General features: G+C 48.8%; 1 protein-coding gene across 3 annotated transcripts in view; it reads left to right on the plus strand.

The window, feature by feature from the left end:
- LOC123749708 (uncharacterized) overlaps positions 1-24,114 on the plus strand; it is a 201,199-nt gene extending 177,085 nt beyond the window's left edge. For all 3 annotated transcript variants that reach the window (XM_069325761.1, XM_069325767.1, XM_069325774.1), the window contains exon 3: positions 18,381-24,114. In XM_069325761.1, coding sequence (XP_069181862.1) covers positions 18,381-19,570 — 1,190 coding nt within the window. In that variant the 3' untranslated portion in view covers positions 19,571-24,114. The remainder of the gene's footprint in view (positions 1-18,380) is intronic.
- Positions 24,115-24,203: the final 89 nt, after the last annotated feature.

Here is a 24,203-nt window from a genome sequence, read left to right on the forward strand (position 1 = left end):
TACTGCCTCTTGACACCGCCCACTACTGTCTCTTGACACCGTCCCCTACTGCCTCTTGACACCCCCCACTACTGCCTCTTGACACCGTCCACTACTGTCTCTTGACACCGCCCACTACTGCCTCTTGACACCGCCCACTACTGTCTCTTGACACCGTCCCCTACTGCCTCTTGACACCCCCCACTACTGCCTCTTGACACCGTCCACTACTGTCTCTTGACACCGTCCCCTACTGCCTCTTGACACCCCCCACTACTGCCTCTTGACACCCCCCACTACTGCCTCTTGACACCGTCCACTACTGCCTCTTGACACCCCCCACTACTGCCTCTTGACACCCCCCACTACTGCCTCTTGACACCCCCCACTACTGGCTCTTGACACCGCCCACTACTGTCTCTTGACACCGTCCCCTACTGCCTCTTGACACCCCCCCACTACTGCCTCTTGACACCCCCCACTACTGCCTCTTGACACCGTCCACTACTGCCTCTTGACACCCCCACTACTGCCTCTTGACACCCCCCACTACTGGCTCTTGACACCGCCCACTACTGCCTCTTGACACCATCCCCTACTGCCTCTTGACACCCTCCACTACTGCCTCTTGACACCCCCCACTACTGCCTCTTGACACCGTCCACTACTGCCTCTTGACACCCCCCACTACTGCCTCTTGACACCGTCCACTACTGCCTCTTGACACCGTCCACTACTGCCTCTTGACACCGTCCACTACTGGCTCTTGACACCGTGCCCGCCAGGTGGGTGTAAGGGGGGGCGGAGTGATCATAAATCATGTGCCGGCTGGTGTCTGCCTGGTCATGTCCGCTCCTGTGGTATTGAGGCCAGCAAACCTACCGCCCCCACGCCCACACCACGCCCCAGCCACCGCCCACACCACGCCCACACCACGCCCCAGCCACCGCCCACACCACGCCCCAGTCACCACCCACACCACGCCCACACCACGCCCCAGCCATCGCCCACACCACGCCCCAGTCACCACCCACACCACGCCCACACCACGCCCACACCACGCCCCAGCCACCGCCCACACCACGCCACACCACGCCACACCACGTCCCACACCACGCCCACACCACGCCCCAGCCACCGCCCACATCACGCCCCACACCACGCCCACACCACGCCCAAATCACACCTCACAGATCTCGATGTCCAATTTGACTTCACAATCAGGCTGGCATCAGTCTTATCGAGCAACTGGTTCTCCCCAATTTATCTCTGCGTAAAAATTACAACAGTTTGGACCGAAACAAGCCATTTAACCTATCGAGGCCTATGTGTAGAAAAGGCTGAGGAGTCCCCGCGCCATAGGAAGTCATTTTTAATGTCGGATACTTGTAGGCTCGCTAACGTTGTGTCCTTAATAAAGTGGGTTTTACCTTTGGTGCCCGGAGAGAGAGAGAGAGAGAGAGAGAGAGAGAGAGAGAGAGAGAGAGAGAGAGCGAGAGAGCGAGAGAGCGAGAGAGCGAGAGAGAGAGAGAGAGAGAGAGAGAGAGAGAGAGAGAGAGAGAGAGAGAGAGAGAGAGAGAGAGAGAGAGAGAGTGGGGAGCCGGTCGGCCGAGCGGACAGCACGCTGGACTTGTGATCCTGTGGTCCTGGGTTCGATCCCAGGCGCCGGCAAGAAACAATGGGCAGAGTTTCTTTCACCCTATGCCCCTGTTTCCTAGCAGTAAAATAGGTACCTGGGTGTTAGTCAGCTGTCACGGGCTGCTTCCTGGGGGTGGAGGCCTGGTCGAGGACTGGGCCGCGGGGACACTAAAGCCCCGAAATCATCTCAAAATAACCTCGAGAGAGAGAGAGAGAGAGAGAGAGAGAGAGAGAGAGAGAGAGAGAGAGAGAGAGAGAGAGAGAGAGAGAGAGAGAGAGAGAGGAGGGGGGGGGGGGAGAGAGAGGAGTCATGCCGGGACCCATTTACTGGTAATGGTGTGGGTCAGGCAGGAAGATGCCCAGACGGTGAAAGTCTGTGGTACCGCCCAGATGCACGCGTGACAGAGAGGAGGTACCGCAGCTCTCCCCCCACCACCAGCCCGTCCTCCTGAGGCTTCCCAACGACAAAAAAACTGTCGTATTTAAGTGCCCTTATCCTAGCCTACCAGAGGACCCAAAACAGAAAACGGGACAGAACGTCACTTTCGCCAGCCGCTTCTATTTTCTAGTACGACAATTTTTTGGCCTTTCTCCCAGGAGTCAGGAGGAGCCAGGGGCTGGATTCACGAAGCAGTTACGCAAGTACTTACGACCGTGTACATCTTTCCTAAATCTTTGACGGCTTTGGTTACATTTATTAAACAGTTTACAAGCATGAAAACTTGCCAGTCAACTGTTGTTATTGTTATAAACAGCCTCCTGGTGCTTCGGAGCTCATTAACTGTTTAATAATTGGAAACAAAGCCGCCAAAGATGGAGAAAAGATGTACAGGTTCATAAGTGCTTGCGTAAGTGCTTCGTGAATCTGGCCCCAGAGCCTCGAACGACCTCCAGACGGACACCAACACGTTGCTCTATATCCTCTGCGTTGTTTGCTTGCTTTAATCGTATTCTGCAACATTAATTCTGCATGATTCTGCAACAGCTTTTTTTTTTACCTGCTGAGACGATGGTTGTATTTGATAATCAGATAATAAATTGATTTAGCAGTCCCCGTGGCGCAGGGGTAAATCACTCGCCTGGCGCTTCGCAAGCGCTTTGGCCTGGGTTCGTATCCTGGCCGGGGAGGATTGACTGGGATGCCAAATCCTTAACTGTAGCCTCTGTTTACCCAGCAGTGAAAGGTTACCTGGTTGGTAAGCGATTTGGCGGGTCGTATTCCGGGAAAAATTAGGATTAAGGGCTTGCCCGAAACGGGGCGCCGGTGGCTGTGTGGATAGCACGCTGAGCACGTAATCCTGTGGCCCGGGTTCGATTCCCGGCGCCGGCGAGAAACAAAATGGGCAGAGTTACTTTCACCCTGATGCCCCTGTTGCCTAGCAGTAAATAGGTACCTGGGAGTTAGAGAGCTGTTACGGACTGCTTCCTTGGTGTGTGTGTGTGTGTGTGTGTGTGTGTGTGTGTGTGAGTGTGAGTGTGTGTGTGTGTGTGTGTGTGTGTGTGTGTGTGTGTGTGTGTGTGTGTGTGTGTGTGTGTGTGTGTGTGTGTGAAAAAGATAGTAGTTAGTAACAGTTGATTGACAGTTGAGAGGTGGGCCGAAAGAGCCGAGCTCAACCCCCGCAAGCACAAATAGGTGAATACACACACACACACACACACACACACACACACACACACACACACACACACACACACCTACATGCTGCCATAGCCCACTCTCCCAGGCCCACTAAGGGCAAGACCAGCCCCCTCAGGCAACTGGTAATAGCTTGTTTCATATTCCTGCAAATTACCCGGCTGTCTCCCCGTGCCCCTCCACTGGTTGCTCACGCCCACTCCTGTGCACTCCTGCACATGTGTGCCCTAGTTTACGCTCACAATAATGCTCAAGTAGGCGCCGCCCACAGACAAGCGTGGGTGCGTGCGCACACACACACACACATACACACATCATTTGGCATACTGGTCAGATAGAGCCCAATAGGCTCAGGAACCTGTACACCTGTTGATTGACGGTTGAGAGGCGCGACCAAAGAGCCAGAGCTCAACCCCCGCAAGCACAACTAGGTGAGTACACACTGTACACCTGTTGATTGACGGTTGAGAGGCGGGACCAAAGAGCCAGAGCTCAACCCCCGCAAGCACAATTAGGTGAGTACACACAAATTGGGAATGCATTGCAAGCTGATTTTCAGACCACACGCCAGAAGTGGTTTTAAAAACGGCTGCTAGAGTTTAACCCAGCCAAATGCAAAGTTATGAGGATTGGAATAGGATTGCGAAGACCAGTACAGCAGCATAGGATGAAGGGGAGACAAATGCGTCAGTCAGAAAAGGAGAAAGACCTGAATGTGGACTCAACCCCAAATCTGATGCCAGAAACCCACATTAGCAGAATAGCAACAGCAGCATTTGGCATACTGGTCAGCATCCGTGTATCCTTTAGAAACTGGGACACAGCAACTTTCCGGGCCCTAAATATAGCAAAGGTGAGACTCACTCTTGAATATGCAGCCCCAGCATGGAACCCCTTCCTGAAAAATGCCAAGGAGAAACTAGAAAAAGACCAAAGATATGCCACGAGACTCGTTCCGGAGCTGAGGAATACTGAGCTATGAGGAAAGACTCGCCTAGTTGTGCTTGCGGGGGTTGAGCTCTGGCTCTTTGGTCCCGCCTCTCAATCGTCAATCAACAGGTGTACAGGTTCCTGAGCCTACTGGGCTCTATCATATCTACACTTGAAACTGTGTATGGAGTCAGCCTCCACCACATCACTGCCTAATGTGTGTGTGTGTGTGTGTGTGTGTGTGTGTGTGTGTGTGTGTGTGTGTGTGTGTGTGTGTGTGTGTGCGTGTGCGTACATACGCAAGCATAATCACAAAAACACGTGATTCAGCTATACCATAAGGCACAAACGACAAAAATCAGCGTTAACAGACGAAAGCACTCACATTATTTCCGTTTGGTCTCTCCTATTCGAACACTTACGCTTGCATATGTATTACCCGCGTGCATTAAAAATCTGGGTGTTCCCCACATGTGTTCAAATCAATTACTGTTGTTTGTGTACACGGAAGATAGGGGAGGCGAAAGGTCAATATTTGTGAGAGCAAGTTGTATTGACGCGTGGCGTATCTAGGCACTGTGTTGAGCCGGAGATTATCATAAATTATCATAATGTTTGTGTGTTGAGCTTGGCAGCTCACGTCATGGGCAACATGTCGAGTTTTATTAGTAGTGGTGTACCGCTGGGCCAGTGGTGTACCGCTGGGCCAGTGGTGTACCGCTGGGCCAGTGGTGTACCACTGGGCCAGTGGTGTACCGCTGGGCCAGTGGTGTACCGCTGGGCCAGTGGTGTTAGGTATACGGCTCCTGCTTCCTGCTTCCTGAGTCTGCTCTCTGTCTCTGTCTCACACTGCTGCTGCTTCTCCTGTTTATGTTAGTGCTGCTGTTGGTCTCTCTCTCTCTCTCTCTCTCTCTCTCTCTCTCTCTCTCTCTCTCTCTCTCTCTCTCTCTCTCTCTCTCTCTCTCTCTCTCTCTCTCTCTCTCTCTCTCTCTCCCTCTCTCACTCTCTCTCTCTCTCATTCAACCCCATGCCTGAGTGCATTCGGGTTATGTGGTCAACTATTCCATCTAGTTCAGGTTTAAGCCTCGGAACTTAAAATATTATAATAGTTCACAGCTGAATAATACACTGGCTTTTAAATACTTTAAAAGTATTTGAAGTGTATATAAAGTGAGGCCAGTGTACCATTCAGCTTATCAATAAATATATATATATATATATATATATATATATATATATATATATATATATATATATATATATATATATCAAGAAAAAGTCGTCAAAGTGAGGGCTTTGCATCATGGGGGTTTGGGTTCAAGTCACTCGGAAGTTTCATGTATATATGGAAATGTAATCGTTAGAGAGATTATATTGAGGAAAGGAGAAAGAGAGAAAGCAAGAGAGACAAGGGGGAAGGAGGTAGATTATGAGTCAGGGAGACTGAAGGAGTAAAAGAAGGTGTAAGAGCTAGGGGAGAAGGAAGGAGGGAGCGAGAGGAAGGGAGAGGGAGAAGGAATGAGGGAGATTGAGGGAGGGAGGGAAGAGGGTATGTAAATTTTGGCACTGGACAGCCATTTGTGGCGGGAACCTAACTCATCTTGGGTACACTGTTATTACTCCGCGCCCTGCTGCTACTGCTGCGACTGCTGCTACTGCTGCTACTGCTGCTGCTGCTACTGCTACTGCTGCTACTGCTGCTACTGCTGCTACTGCTGCTACTGCTGCTACTGCTACTGCTGCTGCTGCTGCTGCTACTGCTGCTGCTGCTACTGCTGCTACTGCTGCTGCTGCTACTGCTGCTACTGCTGCTGCTGCTACTGCTGCTACTGCTGCTACTGCTGCTGCTGCTACTGCTGTTGCTGCTGCTGCTGCTGTTGCTACTACTACTGCTAATCATCACCCAGCCGTTCCGGTAAACACTGCTGCAGATTCTTGCTTACCAAGAATCAACACAGGACAAGCTTTGGGTTGACCCGCGTATACATCAACGCTGGTTGGTCAGGTCCCTGTGTCAGAGTCCTTTTCCTGCAGACTTTCCCCAACCAGGGTGCCTTGGTCCACGGTCTGGAGTCACTCCCACACCAGGATCTAGAATTAACCTGCAAAATTATAAAATTAGGAATTTTGAATAAAATTAATATAATTGGGATCACATTAGGAATGGTGATCAAATTGAAAACCATATTTATTATTATTAATAATAATATTATTATTATACAACAATAACAGTATAAACAAAAGCGAATCGCAGCAGCAGTTGAAGCAGCAACAACAACAGCAGCAGCAGCAATCACAACAGCAGAAATATCAGTCAGGAACAAAAATACAGCTGTAGGCGCTAGACCAAACAGCTATAAAATCAGCATTAAGAATAATAATAACTGACTCCCATGTTTGTATATCTGACCTCGTAACTTGTGCACGGGGAGGGGGGCAGGGATGTCTGGCCCAGGGGCCGGGCTTAGGTGTAGGAACCCAAGAGGTCAGGCCCTGGGGGACTCCAAGAGGTCAGGCCCTGGGAGACCCTCAGAGGTCAGGCCCTGGGGGACCCTCAGAGGTCAGGCCCTGGGGGACTCCAAGAGGTCAGGCCCTGGGGGACCCAAGAGGTCAGGCCCTTGGGGACCCAAGAGGTCAGGTCCTTGGAGACCCAAAAGGTCAGGTCCTTGGGGACCCAAGAGGTCAGGCCCTGGGGGGCCCCAAGAAGTCAGGCCCTGGGGGCTCCAAGAGGTCAGGCCCTGGGGGGCTCCAAGAGGTCAGGCCCTTGGGGACCCAAGAGGTCAGGCCCTGGGGGACCCCAAGAAGTCAGGCCCTGGGGGCTCCAAGAGGTCAGGTCCTGGGGGGCTCCAAGAGGTCAGGCCCTGGGGGAACCAAGTGGTCAGGTTCTGGGAGACCTTCAGAGGGCAGGACCTGAAAGACAGGGTCCAGGAGAGGTCTTGACATCCCTCACCACGATCTGTAGCAAGTTTCGCTAAATTACAACTAACGAGTTAAGCTCTCACCGCGCTCAGGGACGGACCAGCGGATGCACGAATAATTGGACGGACCGTCCGACGGATAGACCTACGTACGAACGGATACGCGGACGTACAGATAGATGGCTGAGGCGATTCCAATATCCCAGACGTTTGAAGCAGTGTATAATAATATTAATAAGCGTATAAAAATGTAGTAATAATACACAGAGAAATCACATTAACTCAATATATCAAAGAGCAAATCCACAGCAGCCTTGATGAAGGTGCAGTGGACTAGAGCGCGTTTGGGAACACCCAGGGCTTAGGTTCGAACCCTTATCACGGCTCATGTGGATTTGTCCAATAATAATAATAATATTATGAACTTAGGAGTAATTCTGAGAGAGGCGGGAGGCTGATACAAATGACGGCTGCTCTAAGGTATATTCCACTTAATTGCCGAAAAAATGCATTTGCTTTAAGCTTATAATAACTAGCATATATTTCATTATACTTGGCGGAGTATGCTTGTACACCTGGCAGTATATCCCGCTAGCAGGCCCTTCTCTCTCCCCATCATTATATTCCTCAGTGTTTTAAACTGAGCATTTGTGTTTGCATACCCAAGATATATTCTGTTATATGCGCCGGGTATATTATTATGAGATATACCAGTCAGGGGGCAGGACTTATGGTTTTAAAGCTTCTTATATTTTGTTCTACAATTACGTTCCCTTGCATCATTGTCTGGCGCTCATCTCCTTAGATAGATTATAACATGTAAACATATTAAATGCGTTCCTGATGCTGGGATTGGCAGAGATGTTCAACTCGAAGCGGATAATTGTGATTATAATGAGGGGGTTTTCTATTGAAATTGATCTCTTTAGCCTCTTGTGGTTAGTCTTGTAACGAACCTTTGCCTCCGTCGGTAGCTTGGCAGGTTCTCATCTTTGTGTGATGTATATCAAAGATCAGAGATGGTCTTGAAAGTTGTAAACATTGGAAGTCAGCAGATCGCAAGGGGAAAAAAAACGTATGATGTAGTTGAACAAGTGTAGTGTAGTGTAGTGTAGTGTAGTGTTATGATGCAGTTATGTTGTTGAGGTCATATTGTAATTTTATTAATGTGGTCATGTTGTTGCTCTTATAATATGTTGTAGTTGTGGTCATGTGGTTTCAGCCATATTGTAATGGTTATGTTGTTGTGGTTACATTTAAATAATTGTTTTCGGAGTAATATTGTAGCTACCAGTGTTGATATGCAGTTATGTTATAAAACTGTCACCTGGGCAACTTGGAATGGTGGCAGCGGTGGGATGAGGTGGGGAAGGAGGAGGAGGAGGGAGGGGGATGGGGGGATGAGGTAATCATGGGTATGCTGTTATACCATAAATTATAACCTGCAGTATTTCCTTGGGGCCATGCCGATGGGTATACTTGGGTGCGCGGAGTGGGTGTACTAGTGGGTGGGGGGGGGGGTGAGAAGGTATGTCTGTATGCACTCACCTATATGTACTTACTGAATCAGGCATCAGCACCCAATTCTCGCTCTTCATTCTTTTTAACAAGACTCTGTTTTCACTGTTTTCTTATATATACATTTAAGACAAAGTACCGAGATAGCATCAACAACTTCTTCATCTATCCCTACCACTTACTTGCAACTCTTGAACTGAAGTTCTTTCTGATATCACTGTAACTATCTTTTATCTTGTTGTCATCTGTATCGCATTGTTCTATTGTGCTTTACTATAACTATTATTTCCTTGACTGCTTTTTTCAATTCACTTTAGAATTTGGTGTTATTCCATCTCTTATCCAGTGTGTAGTTACTATTTGTGTCTGCAGGATCGAGCTATTAGCTCTTGGACCCCGCCTTTCTAAACAATCTGTTTTTCCTCTATTATATCTACTACATATAGTTCTCTCTAACACACACACACACACACACATCCCCAGGAAGTAGCCCGTAGCAGCTGTCTAACTCCCAGGTACCTATTTACTGCTAGGTGAACAGGGGGTATCAGGGTGAAAGAAACTCTGCTCATTTATTTTAGCCTTCGCCGGGGATCGAACCCGAGGCCTTAGGACTATGACTCCCAAGTGCTGTCCACTCAGCCGCAAGGCCCCGTTAGCGTGCGTGTGTGTGTGTGTGTGTGTGTGTGTGTGTGTGTGTGTGTGTGTGTGTGTGTGTGTGTGTGTGTGTGTGTGTGTGTGTGTGACATGTTGCCAGTTGCCAAGATCGCCATAGTGTGCAGTGTTGCCGACATGGCACTCTGGTGCGAGTGAACACTATCACTTGAGCGCCTATCTGCTCAAGTGTTTCTTTACTTGAGTGACATCCTACTTAAGCACTTTTCTAATGGAGTGCCTTGCCACTTACGACTTTCTACACATACTAGGAAAAGTTTACTGTGCAGCGCTGCCGTTAGTTGATGATTAGGATTTGATGCTCCGTAGATTTACGAGTGGGCGGAGGGAAGGAAGAGAGGTGAGGGAGAGGGAGGGATGGTAAGAATGGGAGGGAGGGAGGGAGGGAAGAAAGAGATAGGGAGAAAGGGAAGGGAGATAGGGGATGTAACATGACAGGGAAACCCAATTTTAATGTTCTTTGTGCTTCCCTATCTAACCTAAATGGAGAGTTATCAATTTTCTATCCCCACCTAAGATGTAGGAATGTACTCACGTTGTTGAGCTCCACTTCTTGGGTCCCGCCTCTCTGTACAGATGCCAAAGTATTTGTGGGCTCTGTCATCTCTACATATGAAGTTGTGTACATAGCCTCGACCTCACTTCCCTTCCTAGTTTCAGTCCATTAATTTGATTTTCTGACACTTAACAATATTCTCTAGAATATCCTGCGGCTTATTATGTTACCGAGGTTCTGCCCGTGACTCTTTTAGTCGTACTCGTTATTGCTAGAATTGTCAATAGTCTTGAGTTTATTTGTGTGCCTTTCTCGCTACTTCTCTGCTCCAGTGACGTGTGGTGCCTTGGCTACTTTACTTCCTCAGCTCGTTGTTATATTCCTCAGCATATATCTCAGCTCGTTGGCAAGTCTAGAGCTGAAGTTTGGACTTGTGGACTTTTTCCGGCTTCGTTTTATATTCGACATATTGCAAAATCTGTGGAATACATGGCATTGAATAACTAACTCCCTAAAGACGGATCTTATGTCGGCCAGACTGCACCTGAGGCTGGTGTTATGTGTTACTGTGTGTCTCAGGAGGGCTGTGTGTCTCAGGAGGGCTGTGTGTCTCAGGAGATCTGTGTGTCTCAGGAGATCTGTGTGTCTCAGGAGATCTGTGTGTCTCAGGAGATCTGTGTGTCTCAGGAGGGCTGTGTGTCTCAGGAGATCTGTGTGTCTCAGGAGATCTGTGTGTCTCAGGAGATCTGTGTGTCTCAGGAGATCTGTGTGTCTCAGGAGATCTGTGTGTCTCAGGAGATCTGTGTGTCTCAAGAGATCTGTGTGTCTCAGGAGATCTGTGTGTCTCAAGAGATCTGTGTGTCTCAGGAGATCTGTGTGTCTCAGGAGGGCTGTGTGTCTCAGGAGATCTGTATGTCTCAGGAGATCTGTGTGTCTCAAGAGATCTGTGTGTCTCAGGAGATCTGTGTGTCTCAAGAGATCTGTGTGTCTCAGGAGATCTGTGTGTCTCAGGAGATCTGTATGTCTCAGGAGATCTGTGTGTCTCAGGAGATAGATTCGATGGTGTATCTACCAGCCATGTCTTTCTCCGGAGGATTTTCACCCTCTGTTGGTTTCCTGTGTGGAACCTCTTGTGTCAAGCTCCCATCTTCATTACTTAGTATTTGCTGGAATTAAGCTGTAACTTGTCTAAGGTCTTCCAGTATGTAGCTTCGTTGCCTTATCCTACGTACTTATTCTCCTCAACATTGTTGCGTCATTGGCAATCATTGATAGGGATCAGTCTATCTCCTTTGGGGGAAATCATTAGCATAAATCTGGACTATGATGGGTGCTAGTATTGAGCCTTGTGGGACTCCGCTGGTAAGATCTTGCTATGCGGATGACACATTAACCACAGTAGCACCTTCCATCTCGCCACTTATCTCCTGTAGAATAATGTTAAAGACACTCTTAAAATATGTATTCTACCTGTCCGTATCATCATATTATTTTCTCGATTTCTGCCACTCTATTGGACATCATTTGTTTACTCCTCCGTATTCCTTAAATGTCCTCGTATCCCTTCCATGTGCTCTACAGCCTCTTCTTATCATTACCTTGTCTTGGCAGTTTGTTCACTCGTCTGTAACTCAATTACCAACTCATTGTTTACCTTTCTTAATCTAAACTTTGTTCCAGTTTAAGAGACACTAAAGAGAAGGTTTAACACATTACGGTAACACTGAAGCCGGTGTTGGGAGTGTTATAAGTCTGGTCTCCGCCTGGCGTCTGGCTCAACTCTTGTCTGCATATTAAGCTCTCTCCTGCTGAGTTCTTTCTAGATTTGATGGTTTCTGCACGTAGCTTTGTATTCCCCCCCCCTTTTGTTTATGTTCTGGAGATTTTTGTCTGCGTCAGCCAAATTTTTTGTCTGCGTCAGCCAAATTTCTCTTCGTTCATTAGTATCTGCCGTTGTTTAGTGTGTGTGTGTGTGTGTGTGTGTGTGTGTGTGTGTGTGTGTGTGTGTGTGTGTGTGTGTGTGTGTGTGTGTGTGTGTGTACTCACCTAATTGTGCTTGCGGGGGTTGAGCTCTGGCTCCTTGGTCCCGCCTCTCAACCGTCAATCAACAGGTGTACAGTTTCCTGAGCCTATTGGGCTCTATCATATCTACACTTGAAACTGTGTATGGAGTGTGTGTGTGTGTGTGTGTGTGTGTGTGTGTGTGTGTGTGTGTGTGTGTGTGTGTACTCACCTAGTTGTGTTTGCGGGGGTTGAGCTCTGGCTCTTTGGTCCCGCCTCTCAACCGTCAGTCAACTGGTGTACAGATTCCTGAGCCTACTGGGCTCTATCATATCTACACTCTACACGTGTGTACACTCTACACACAGTGTGTGTGCGTGTGTGTGTGTGTGTGCGTGTGTGTGTGTGTGTGTGTGTGTGTGTGTGTGTGTGTGTGTGTGTGTGTGTGTGTGTGTGTGTGCGTGTGTGTGCGTGTGTGTGTGTGTGTGAGAAAAGGGGTGGTGCAGCACCCCACACAAATATCTGAGGTAGTGTGTGTGTCATCTGGTAGGGGGAGGCTGGTGGAAGACATTCCTTCACGTAATCTCTTGCCCACTCTTGCAATGTCCGCGACAAAAGAAATATCCAGCGTTTAATGATCAGGATATCATAAAATCCGGCATATTTACGGTATTAGCGTGTCTGGGAGATGTGCAACGGGGGTTTCTTAAACAAGGCGGTTCAGACACCATCAGTGAGGATGACTTGGCCCAAGATGATGAATTGGTCGTACAGGACTGGCGAGAGACATCACACAAGGAGCTGAAAAACCTTTGAAAAATACGTCTTTCTTACAGAATACAACTGTGTTGTAAATTTTCAAGGATAGAAATACACTCTTATTTGTTTGTTATGGAGTGTGTGGTAGGAGACAGTTGTTGGCTGTGACAACACTGATGGGTAAATATTTACGCATATTTACGCATCATTTACACTGATGTGTGAATATTTGCGATATTTGTAAGTAATGACAAACTGAAGTTTATGAGGCTGACTTTGACACAGGTGAGTCCGCCGCCTTACCCCCCTTTCTCATGTTGGACCTCACTGTCTGATGGAGAATTTCATGACCATCGTTTCCCATTGTGTGTCTCACCCTCTCTCACATCCCACCTTCCTTGCAGTAGTTTTAAAATCTTTCTCATGTCTTTCACTTCTCGCTTCACCGCCCTCTCTCACAGGGGGGAGGGAGAGAGAGAGAGAGAGAGAGAGAGAGAGAGAGAGAGAGAGAGAGAGAGAGAGAGAGAGAGAGAGAGAGAGAGAGTTTTAGAGTAGCGACGGCCCAGTAGCCTGAGACGCACATAATTGCCCAAGCGTTTGCTTCTCATCGGGTAATGAGGATTATACATTCGGGCCTCGTGTTTAGCCTGGCTAATTTATTCAGTCCGTCCCTCGTCACACAGCAGATGTGTTTTGATTTATTCGGCTGCTATTGGCCTGTCGTGATTTGTATCTGGGGGAATTTTTTTATGAGCGCTCTATCCTAGTTTGTTTTTGTTTGCCGTTGATTCGTTTATGTTTTGAGCGCTGCTCGTTGGTTTTTGTTTAGCTTTTATTTGTTTATTGCAGTGGCGATGCTCTTATTTTTTTTGTAACGCTCGTGAGCCAACAAATGACTGTTATTTGCATCATATCGTACATTGTAGCAGACACAAAGTCCTACGTATTACTGACTTGCAATGAAGGATGCCTCTTAAAACTCAAAAATTACCACAAAAATGTTTTTCGTCGCTATAAATGCCAAAAAAAGCAATGACCCAAATTATTTCAAAGGTTTCGTTGGAGGCGCGTCGTGAATACGTTCAATTTCCGGCTCTAGTGGGAGCATCAGGTCATTGACGCTGGGGGGCTGGGGGAGTTTTTATTTTGGCGGGTATGACAAAAAGTGCGACTGACGACTAGAAGGTGCCTCGTAGCAGCCAAGATTGGATTGTCGAGACGCACTCAGAATGCCTCTCATTGCGTTACACTTTCTTATGCGTCACTGCGCAGGTTCAAGGGGGATGGGGTAGTGGTGGTGAGTGTGTATTGTGTGTGTGTGTGTGTGTGTGTGTGTGTGTGTGTGTGTGTGTGTGTGTGTGTGTGTGTGTGTGTGTGTGTGTGTGTGTGGTGGTGGTGGTTGTGTGTAGTGCAGTGGTGTTGTATGGTGCTGGCATGTGTATGGTGAGTGTGTGTGTTGGGGGTGTAGTGTGTGAGTATGGTTGTCTGTGGAAATGGTTCTAAGTAGTGGTTCTTACCAATACTAAGAGGTTCTTAATGGTCCTACCTCTACAACACCCTCTACAACGAGGGTGTTGTAGAGGTGGTGGAAACTGTTGTGCTTTACTCTTTCAGCCTTTCATTTTTTTCTCTGTTATTTACTGTTTAAGCTGCTCCTGTTGCTTATCCTTTGTTCCGTCTGTTTCCCCTGGTTTTGCTGTGCATGCTAAGGTTACGGATGCACAGTTTTCTCCTGTTATTATTTACGTGTCTGCTGGGATTATTGATGTGGTTGTTATGTTTCTTTTACTCATGTTACTGCTGTTAGGTTTCCGAGGTTGTTACTGATGGTGCTGCTCCTGCTGCTGTTATTACTGATATAGCTGCTAGTGATGTTGTAAACCTTACTGCTGCTGCTGCTAGTGATGTTGTAAACCTTACTGCTGCTGCTGCTAGTGATGTAAACATTACTGCTGCTGCTGCTGCTAGTGATATCGCAGACATGGTGATAATACTTAAAGATGTGATGTCAGTGGCAAGTGGTTGGGGCCGACAGAAGGGCGCTTGTTATAAAACCACCTCCTCATTAACGTATTAATCGTTGCAACACGCACTATGAACCCCCTGGAGGTAGGTATGAGGGAGACAGTACCTAATAAAAAGAATGTTACCTCCTCCTCCTCCTCCTTCGGCCTCTCACCCGTCACCAGTCATCCATAGCGAGGCCCAAGGAGCCCTTCAGAGCGTCCTCACAAGGACGGTTGTAATGTGGTGGGGTAAGACTATACTATACTCTCGTAGACGGGCAGAAAAGTGGGGCCCGGGAGATGACTCGATTACCGAGAACATGACGTGTTCAGTGGGAGTCATGGTGGCCAGAGAACACTCTGTAAGCTCTGCACTTGATAGTTTAGTGTTTTGAAGAGGCCGAGTACCGGTAGGGAATATGTTCTAAACTTGTCTACACGATCATGTGCCCTGAGACAAACATAGATGTCATTTGGTCCACGTGCCCTAGGGGGACAGGCATGCAGTTCCAGCGTACTACGTTGGCTATCAGAGTCCACACAGACCATTCGTTCACAGAGGTATTTATAACCCCTCGAGGGGGCGATGCTGTCCGGGGTTCAACTGGCGAATTTACACATTAGTGTCTGTTAGGTCTTAGAAAACAGAACGGAAATACAAAGGTTAGGTGACCTCGGAGCTGTTTACCATCGGAGCGTCTTCCGAGCTCAGAGTCTGCGCTTAGTTCTTCTGGTGAGAACTGTAGCTAGATATCCCACGAGTGATGGAGACTGTGTACCCATCTGCCTCTCTCTCTCTCTCCGCCCCGTGTCTTCACAGTGTGTGTGTGTGTGTGTGTGTGTGTGTGTGTGTGTGTGTGTGTGTGTGTGTGTGTGTGTGTGTGTGTGCGTGTGTGTGTGTGTGTGTGTGCGTGCGTGTGCGTGTGGAGGAGCAAGAGAGAGAGAGAGAGACCACAAGTTGGCCAGAAGCCCCTAACTTCTCACCATGACAGTATATGTCCTTCATATATTCCTGGCTGCTGGTCGTGTCCGTGTCAGTCGTGTCCGTGTCAGTCGTGTCCGTGTCAGTCGTGTCCGTGTCAGTCGTGTCCGTGTCAGTCGTGTCCGTGTCAGTCGTGTCCGTGTCAGTGGCTTACTCTCTCTCGTGTATAAAGTTGTGTGGAGAGCACGGTTACTCCTGGGGGTTTATCTGTATTTGTTTGTGTTGTTTGGGTGGTTGATTTGATATGCTTGCGGTGTTTATGGGTGTGATGGCGTCTCCCTCTGCTTGTGAAACTTAAATTAACTTGTTATATTTATTTGTGTGTGTGTGTGTACTCACCTAGTTGTGCTTGCGGGGGTTGAGCTTTGGCTCGTTGGTCCCGCCTCTCAACTGCCAATGAACTGGTGGGGTTAATCAACTGTGTGTGTGAATGAGTGGTATATATATATATATATATATATATATATATATATATATATATATATATATATATATATATATATATATATATATATATATATGTATACATGTTCCATATTAACCCTCTTCGGTTCTAATGCAGTTCCTTCACTAATTAATATAACACTTACATATTTCAGTTCTGCTGTTATATAACAATTAACCTGTAGTATTGTGAGGATGATTAAGACCTTGTTAACACAATGTCTCTCTCTCTCTCTCTCTATCTCTCTCTCTCTCTCTCTCTCTCTCTCTCTCTCTCTCTCTCTCTCTCTCTCTCTCTCTCTCTCTCTCTCTCTCTCTCCTCTCTCTCTCTCTCTCTCTCTCTCTCTCTCTCTCTCTCTCTCTCTCTCTCTCTCTCTCTCTCTCCTCTCTCTCTCTCTCTCTCTCCTCTCTCTCTCTCCTCTCTCTCTCTCTCTCTCTCTCTGGTGGCTACTCTGTGTTCAGGTAAACTGTTACTTACCGCAAAACTTATATACCTGTGGGGTGACTGTAGGTTCTCCCAAGGTAACCTAACAGCACACCCGACTTAGTGGACTCTGATCCCACACTCTTGGGATCGTAAATGCGATCCAGTATACCCTTCATCCCTCCCTCCCTACCTCTCCCCCCCCCAAACACACAACTTAAGACAGCTTGTCCTACTAAACTGTTTCTTCTCTCCCTCTGCTGCTGCAGGATCAGTTAACAGGTAGGAGGAGTAAATCGGCTTTCCAATCCTCTTTACCCTGGACTGAGCGCTGGGGGGAGTGGGTTCAGGGCCCCCTAGGCGGCTCAGGGGCTTAGAGCCCGTGTTGTTAACGTATTGTGTCACGCCACACCATCTTGTTTCACACCATGTTGTGTCACAGTACACCATCCTGTGTCACACTTCAGCATGTTATGCCTCACTACACCATATTATGTCATACTATGTTGTGTCATACCACACCATACTGTGTCACACCACACCATGCTATGTCACACTACACAATGCTACATCATACTATGCTACACCACACCGTGCTATGACACATCATGCCACACCACACATGGCGGGCTGGTGCAGGATACATGACTGTACCAAACAGTCATGGCCGTATACAAGGGCCATCCTGCTAAACTAACAGCATGTACATCAACAATTTGCTTACACGTACAGAAATGAACTGTTGACACCAACACAAGTCCTACACAAGCTATTTACTTTGTAGAGGACATTATATATAAAAAAAATCTAACCTTTCACAGGCCTATGCAGCGCATATGTGTTATAAATTATTAGGCCTGGTGTAGCGTATATTAAATTTAGGGTTGCATGTTTAGGCCTTGAACAGGTGGTTAGAATTACTTGTATTTGTAGTAGGTGGGTGAAGCATTTATAGCGTTGTGGGTCAGAAGTGTTGCTGGCGAGGATTATCACCTGTTTATGACACGTTTTGGTGGCCATAAGTTTTGGTGGTGTGGAAAACCTGGTGGTGGTGGTAGTTATGGCAGCTAGAGGAAATGGTGGTGGTGGTGGTTGAGGTGACCAGGAAGAGGAGAGTGTAGTGGTGAGGGCGTGCTGGTGGTGGTTGGTGAGGGCTTATAATAGTGATGGTCAGGGGGGGGGGGGGGCTGACAGTGGTGGTAAGTCAGTAAGGGCTGACTGTGATGGTGGTGGTGGTCAGGGATGGGTAAGGGCTGGCCATACCACCTATCCTTTCATCTGTAGTCCTTTGCTAAACTCTCCATATCACTCCTCCATAGCTGGTCTAGTGGTGGCAGAAAGTAGGGATAGTAAAGAAGGTAGAGATAACAAGAGTAGGAGGACGGGGGGGAGGGGAGGAGAAAAGAAAGAGGACAGGAGGTAGGTAGAATAGGATTAAGAGAGGGAGATGGTCAAGGCATCAAAGATTTCAATAGTTTGTTATCGTGTTTATAATAACAAGTTATATCATAAGTTTACTTCCATCATACGTTAATAATTGAAATAGTGTCTTATCATGATAGACCTCTACCTCTATCATACCTCTTGTCATGCACAGTGTGTGTATGATAACATATATAACGTGTGTATGGACAATGTTGCTATCATGTGAGAGTGGACACTTATTTAACCCTAGCCTTGACCTCTGTAGATGTGACATACCAGAAAGAGGGCTTAGTATTGGTATACCAAGTGTATACTGGGTGTAGCAGGTGTGTACTGGGCGTAGCAGGTGTATACTGGGTGTAGCAGGTGTATAGTGGGTGCAGCAGGTGTGTACTGGGCGTAGCAGGTGTATAGTGGGTGTAGCAGGTGTATAGTGGGTGTAGCAGGTGTGTAGTGGGTATAGCAGGTGTGTACTGGGTGTAGGAGTAGAGAGAATGTAAATTAAGAGTGACAAGCCAATATGACTAACTTTATCTGTGTCACCCACAGGGACGACGGCGGTTCTGACGGTTTGCTGCTCAGCCAGTGACGGGGTCGGGGGGAGCGGCGCGCCCCTGTGCCCCCCAGGCTGCGCCCCGCGGGTCCAGCCCCCCCAGTGCTCGCCGGGGGTGGCGCGGTGTGTTCTGGCCGTTCTCGGCGACCTCCAGTGCCGCTCCGTCGCCCAACCTCGCTCACACGACGACCTCAGCCTCTGCAGCGACGCGCGTGACGCCTCCGCGGCCCCGCGTCTTCTCCTCCACGATCTCCGACGACATAAACACCTCGACGACACCGCCTCCGAGTCGTCCTACGACAGCGCCTCCGACTACCACCTGTATGAGGAGATCGTCTACGAGGCCACTGTCTCCACCCCTAGACCTCCGGAAGCGGTGCCTCCGCCGCTGCCCGCCAGGCCTCCACACCTCTTTAGGAGCGCTAATTCACAGCAGACTCCAGAGCCAAAGACACAACCTCAGTCCCAGACACAACCTCAGCCCCAGACACAACCTCAGCCACAGACACAACCTCAGACACAACCTCAGTCACAGACACAACCTCAGCCACAATATTCCCGACAACCTTCAAGACTCCGGCAACCTTATCCCGCACAGCGCCGCCTACCGCCAGAAGTACAAACTCAACTACCACAATACAAACAGACAGTGCATCACGGCCAGATACTCGATAAACAATCAGATCTCCCCCAGACACCGTCTCCGCCTAAACAATCACCACAGTCACAATCAAGTCAGAGCCGCACCAAACCAACTCCCCCTCCTAAGCCACCAAAGCCACACAGAACCTGTCAGTCGGCGGGGAACAAGCCAGTGTCCCCACTGAAGTCTACGACAAGCAGCTCTTCAAACCCACTGACGAAGCCCAATCTTACGACCTCACTCCCAGCTGCGGCGCCCCAGTCTCAGGGCAGCTCAGTCCAGCAGCAAAAGGGAGAGGACTCAGCGGGACTCAAGCCCACCACCAATAAACCAAAGCAACGTAACAACCTCTACTCCATTTTCAGAGATCGCGACCACCGTCGGTGTCTCTCGGCCTCCTTGCAGCAAGAATACCAGAAGGACTATCAACAAGAATTCCTCCCGGATCAGAAGCAAGGAAGCTCTTCCACGACCAGCAGCTGTGCGTTATTTGCCGGAGCCGAGGACGACTACGGGTTCAAGGTGGTGCCTCATGTCGTGTGAACTTTCCAAGAATTGTGTGGAAACTAAAGCAAAAAGCAAAAAAAAATGACGGCTCCTAGAGTGAAGTGGGTGGTAGGCGTTGCCGATCTTGTTAGTGTGAAAGACCGCTTGTTCCTGCCTCGTGTCTGTGATGCCCACCTTTAAGATGGTTCCTGGATGGTTCCTTGTCTTGCTTTTACGTGAACTCCTTGCAAGAAGGCTCCAAGTTTGAAGATGATGATGATGACGAGGAGAGAGTGGCGCGACTCACTGCCGGGAAGACAGGTGGCACTGGTGCCCATGGGCATAGCGCTAGTGCCCAGGGGCATGGTACTAGCGCCCATGGGCCCGGCACTACTTTCCTTACTACCAAGGTGCTTCATATCTCTCTATAACTGGAGGGATAAATCTTACAAATGCAGTAACATAAAAGGCCTTTTGTACAGAAGTGAGAGAAACGAGTCAATATGTTGTACTTAGTGTGTGTGTGTGTTCTCCACAGCGCTGACATGTTAGCGAGTGGCAACTCAGAGTGACACACCAAACTTGCATTGTATTCGTGGAAATTCTTGAAGTTAATCTAATGGCGGACATTTCCAAAGACTAAAAGTTCAGAATGAAGTGAAATGATTCGAAGTTTGATTAGCATATGCTTTCCACAAACTATTTTTTAACCAATAAAAAACTATAAAATGAAATGAAATTTTCACATATATTACCAAATGTGCAATTCATCTATTCATTAAACGTGTGACAAAAGGTTATATGACTTCAACTCCGTAACCAAATACGTGAGAGATATTGTAGAGGTGAAGTGTAGATGACAACTTATGCTCCAGTTTCGTCAACTTGGCAGTCAAAAAAAAACCACATTTCTCAAGACTAACTAAGCCTAGGGCTGGTGACGCCAATTGACCAGGTTATTTCTCAGGTTTCTTACAAGTCCTCAATAAAGGGACTGACGTGTGTAAATAATAATAATGTAATATTAATCATTATCATACAATTATGCAGAAATAAGTTGTAGACAAAACCTGAAAGTTGAGCGCCTGGACCCATGTATATGAGAGTGTGTAGTGGAGCCCGCAGGCGCCTCCGCTGGGGCGACAACTCCGCGCTTCACGATGTGGCATTTGTGGAACTCCAATTTAAACTAACACGGCGATAGCAGCAGCAGGAACGCGAGAACAACAAACACGTAACACAGTTCCTGAAGGCGTGACTTGTGAATCAGCGTGTGTGTGTGTGTGTGTGTGTGTGTGTGTGTGTGTGTGTGTGTGTGTGTGTGTGTGTGTGTGTGTGTGTGTGTGTGTGTGTGTGTGTGTGTGTGTTTAGCCTGAGGTACCAAACTCGGAGGAGGGTAAATACTGCTACTCTCTGGCGCTGGAGGAGGCAGACAGACCTGCCCTGCTGGCCCCTTCGTATGAGCTACGACACCACCACTACCACCCCACAGCCACGCCCTCTGCTCCCTCCTATACCTTACTACCTACTTTCTGAAACAGTGAAAGAATATCTACAAAATCATCTTTTTGAACCGATTTGTGATCAGAATATTTAAATGAAATGTTTATTTCTACGGAAGTGTAGATGATAATTTATATCACATGGGCATCGCTCGCTAATTCCTCTGAGCTTCAGTAGTAGTCATGGACGGTCGAAAATTCCAGTTTGGCAGCAGTAGTTGCTTCTGGAATCTTTCCTATTAGGGCTACTGAATAGCTCCGTCGATAAAGCTTCGGCCTCACACACGTGGGGTCCCCTGCTCGAGTCTCCTAGAACACGGATGAATGAAAAAATTAGGACTTGTTGAACCAAGATAGCGGCACTCTCAGAAAGAGATCTCATGTTTTGATTGTAATATCTAATATGATGCGATGACCGTGTGTGTGTGTGTGTGTGTGTGTGTGTGTGCGTGCGTGTGTGTGTACTCACCTAGTTGTGTCTGCAGGATCGAGCATTGACTCTTGGATCCCGAAATGTGTGTGTGTGTGTGTGTGTGTGTGTGTGTGTGTGTGTGTGTGTGTGTGTGTGTTTTACATCCTCCGCGCTCACACTGAACGCACATATACACCGTTGATAGAGCAGCCAGAAGCTGGCAGTTGATCACAAGCTAAATGTTGTGAAGAGAGAGGAGGTGAGGAAGCGACCATGTTTGTCACAAGCACACCAGACGAGGCTCCAGACGGGACATAAGACTATACACACCCTTGACCCTGGTGGTAAGACATTCGACCAGAGGCATTGTTACCATGTCTGAAGGTCGTCACACCACCCCACCACCTGGTCACAGTAAGGGACGTCACCGGAGGTGTTCGTTATACGACACTGTCACCAGCCGTAACAGTAACGTTAGGGGTTTTACCAGTTTTACCAGTAGCAATAGTAAGGTTGACAGTCATTTCCATCATTCCATTTTGTGTGACCACCACCACACCACCACCAGCATCACCAACACCATCCTCTCCACTATCACTACCGTCACAAGCATCACCACCATCACCACCACCTCCGTCACCACCACCATCACCACTACTACCACCAGCACCACCACCACCACCATCACCATCACCACCCCCTCCTCACCACCACCACCCCCTCCTCACCACCATCATCACCACCACCACCCCCCCTCACCAGCACCACCACCACCACCATCACCATCACCACCCCCTACACCACCATCACCATCACCATCACCCCCCCCCCTCACCAGCACCACCACCACCCCAGGTGGCGGCCAGCGGCGGTGGCACGACTAACCAAACATCATATGGGTTGTGTTGACACTGTGTACATCTTTTGTTTATTCTGTGTTCACACTGGTGTTTACACGGTGTAAATACTGATGTTTACATTGTGTACACCTTCACGCTCCACCGAGGCCCCGCCACCTGTCAACACATATTGTAACACCCTTCCAGCCTGTGGTGTGGTCTGCCAGCCTGTGGTGTGGTCTGCCAGCCTGTGGTGTGGTCTGCCAGCCTGTGGTGTGGTCTGCCAGCCTGTGGTGTGGTCTGCCAGCCTGTAGTGTGGTCTACCAGCCTGTGGTGTGGTCAGCCAGCCTGTGGTGTGGTCTACCAGCCTGTGGTGTGGTCTACCAGCCTGTGGTGTGGTCTGCCAGCCTGTGGTGTGGTCTCCCAGCCTGTGGTGTGGTCTGCCAGCCTGTGGTGTGGTCTGCTAGCCTGTAGTGTGGTCTACCAGCCTGTGGTGTGGTCTGCCAGCCTGTGGTGTGGTCTGCCAGCCTGTGGTGTGGTCTTCCAGCCTGTGGTGTGGTCTGCTAGCCTGTGGTGTGGTCTACCAGCCTGTGGTGTGGTCTCCCAGCCTGTGGTGTGGTCTGCCAGCCTGTGGTGTGGTCTACCAGCCTGTGGTGTGGTCTCCCAGGCTGTGGTGTGGTCTACCAGCCTGTGGTGTGGTCTGCCAGCCTGTGGTGTGGTCTGCCAACCTGTGGTGTGGTCTCCCAGCCTGTGGTGTGGTCTACCAGCCTGTGGTGTGGTCTGCCAGCCTGTAGTGTGGTCTACCAGCCTGTAGTGTGGTCTACCAGCCTGTGGTGTGGTCTACCAGCCTGTAGTGTGGTCTACCAGCCTGTAGTGTGGTCTACCAGCCTGTAGTGTAGCCTCCCAGCCTGTAGTGTGGTCTACCAGCCTGTAGTGTAGCCTCCCAGCCTGTAGTGTGGTCTACCAGCCTGTAGTGTAGCCTCCCAGCCTGTAGTGTGGTCTACCAGCCTGTAGTGTGGTCTCCCAGCCTGTAGTGTGGTCTACCAGCCTGTAGTGTGGTCTACCAGCCTGTAGTGTGGTCTACCAGCCTGTAGTGTGGTCTACCAGCCTGTAGTGTGGTCTACCAGCCTGTAGTGTGGTCTACCAGCCTTCACCTGGTGCCACCAGGGGGGGTGGTGTTATATCCAGTGTTGCCATCAAATGTGACAACTCATTTTACTTCATTTAAAAATATTTTCTCGTGAACAGTATCACCAGACCAGCGGGACACCAGCTCCGGGTTAGTGATGTTCCTTACAACACCACCACACTCTTAAGTACAGTGGGCAGCGTTACCAGACTGGAGGTACACCCTCAAGGTCATCAAATGATTTTGAGTGCGTACCCCACATGACATCAACATGTAGCTACACCCACATGACAACAACATCAACATGTAGCTACACCCACATGATAACAACATCAACATGGCGACAGATTACCATACACTGAAACATGAAACAAGTCCACCGTGAAAATTGTTGGGGGCGGGGGAAAGGTGGGACAGATTAAGGCCATTTAAGAAATGTCATTCAAAAGGGTTGTAGTGGGTGGTGTATCGAGGGAGATGGGCCGGCCCGACTCTGATGGCTTCCCTCGGGCATTCCCGCTGCCTCCCCTCGCCTCTCTCTGAGAGTATACCCCTCCTCCAACCTCTTCGAATGAGGGAATGATGATTGATATAGATTAATCCACACACATGAGGTGGCACGGGCATGAATAGCCCGTGAATGGGAGAATATTCCCCCCGGTAGTTCGCCTAACAACGGCGTGCCTCTCAAGTGTGTCTGTCTCTCAAGTGTGTCTGTCTCTCAAGTGTGACCGTCTCTCAAGTGTGTCCGTCTCTCAAGTGTGTTGTCTCTCAAGTGTGACCGTCTCTTAAGTGTGTCTGTCTCTCA

This window comes from Procambarus clarkii, chromosome 2, assembly GCF_040958095.1.
Source record: "Procambarus clarkii isolate CNS0578487 chromosome 2, FALCON_Pclarkii_2.0, whole genome shotgun sequence".
NCBI lineage: Eukaryota > Metazoa > Arthropoda > Malacostraca > Decapoda > Cambaridae > Procambarus > Procambarus clarkii.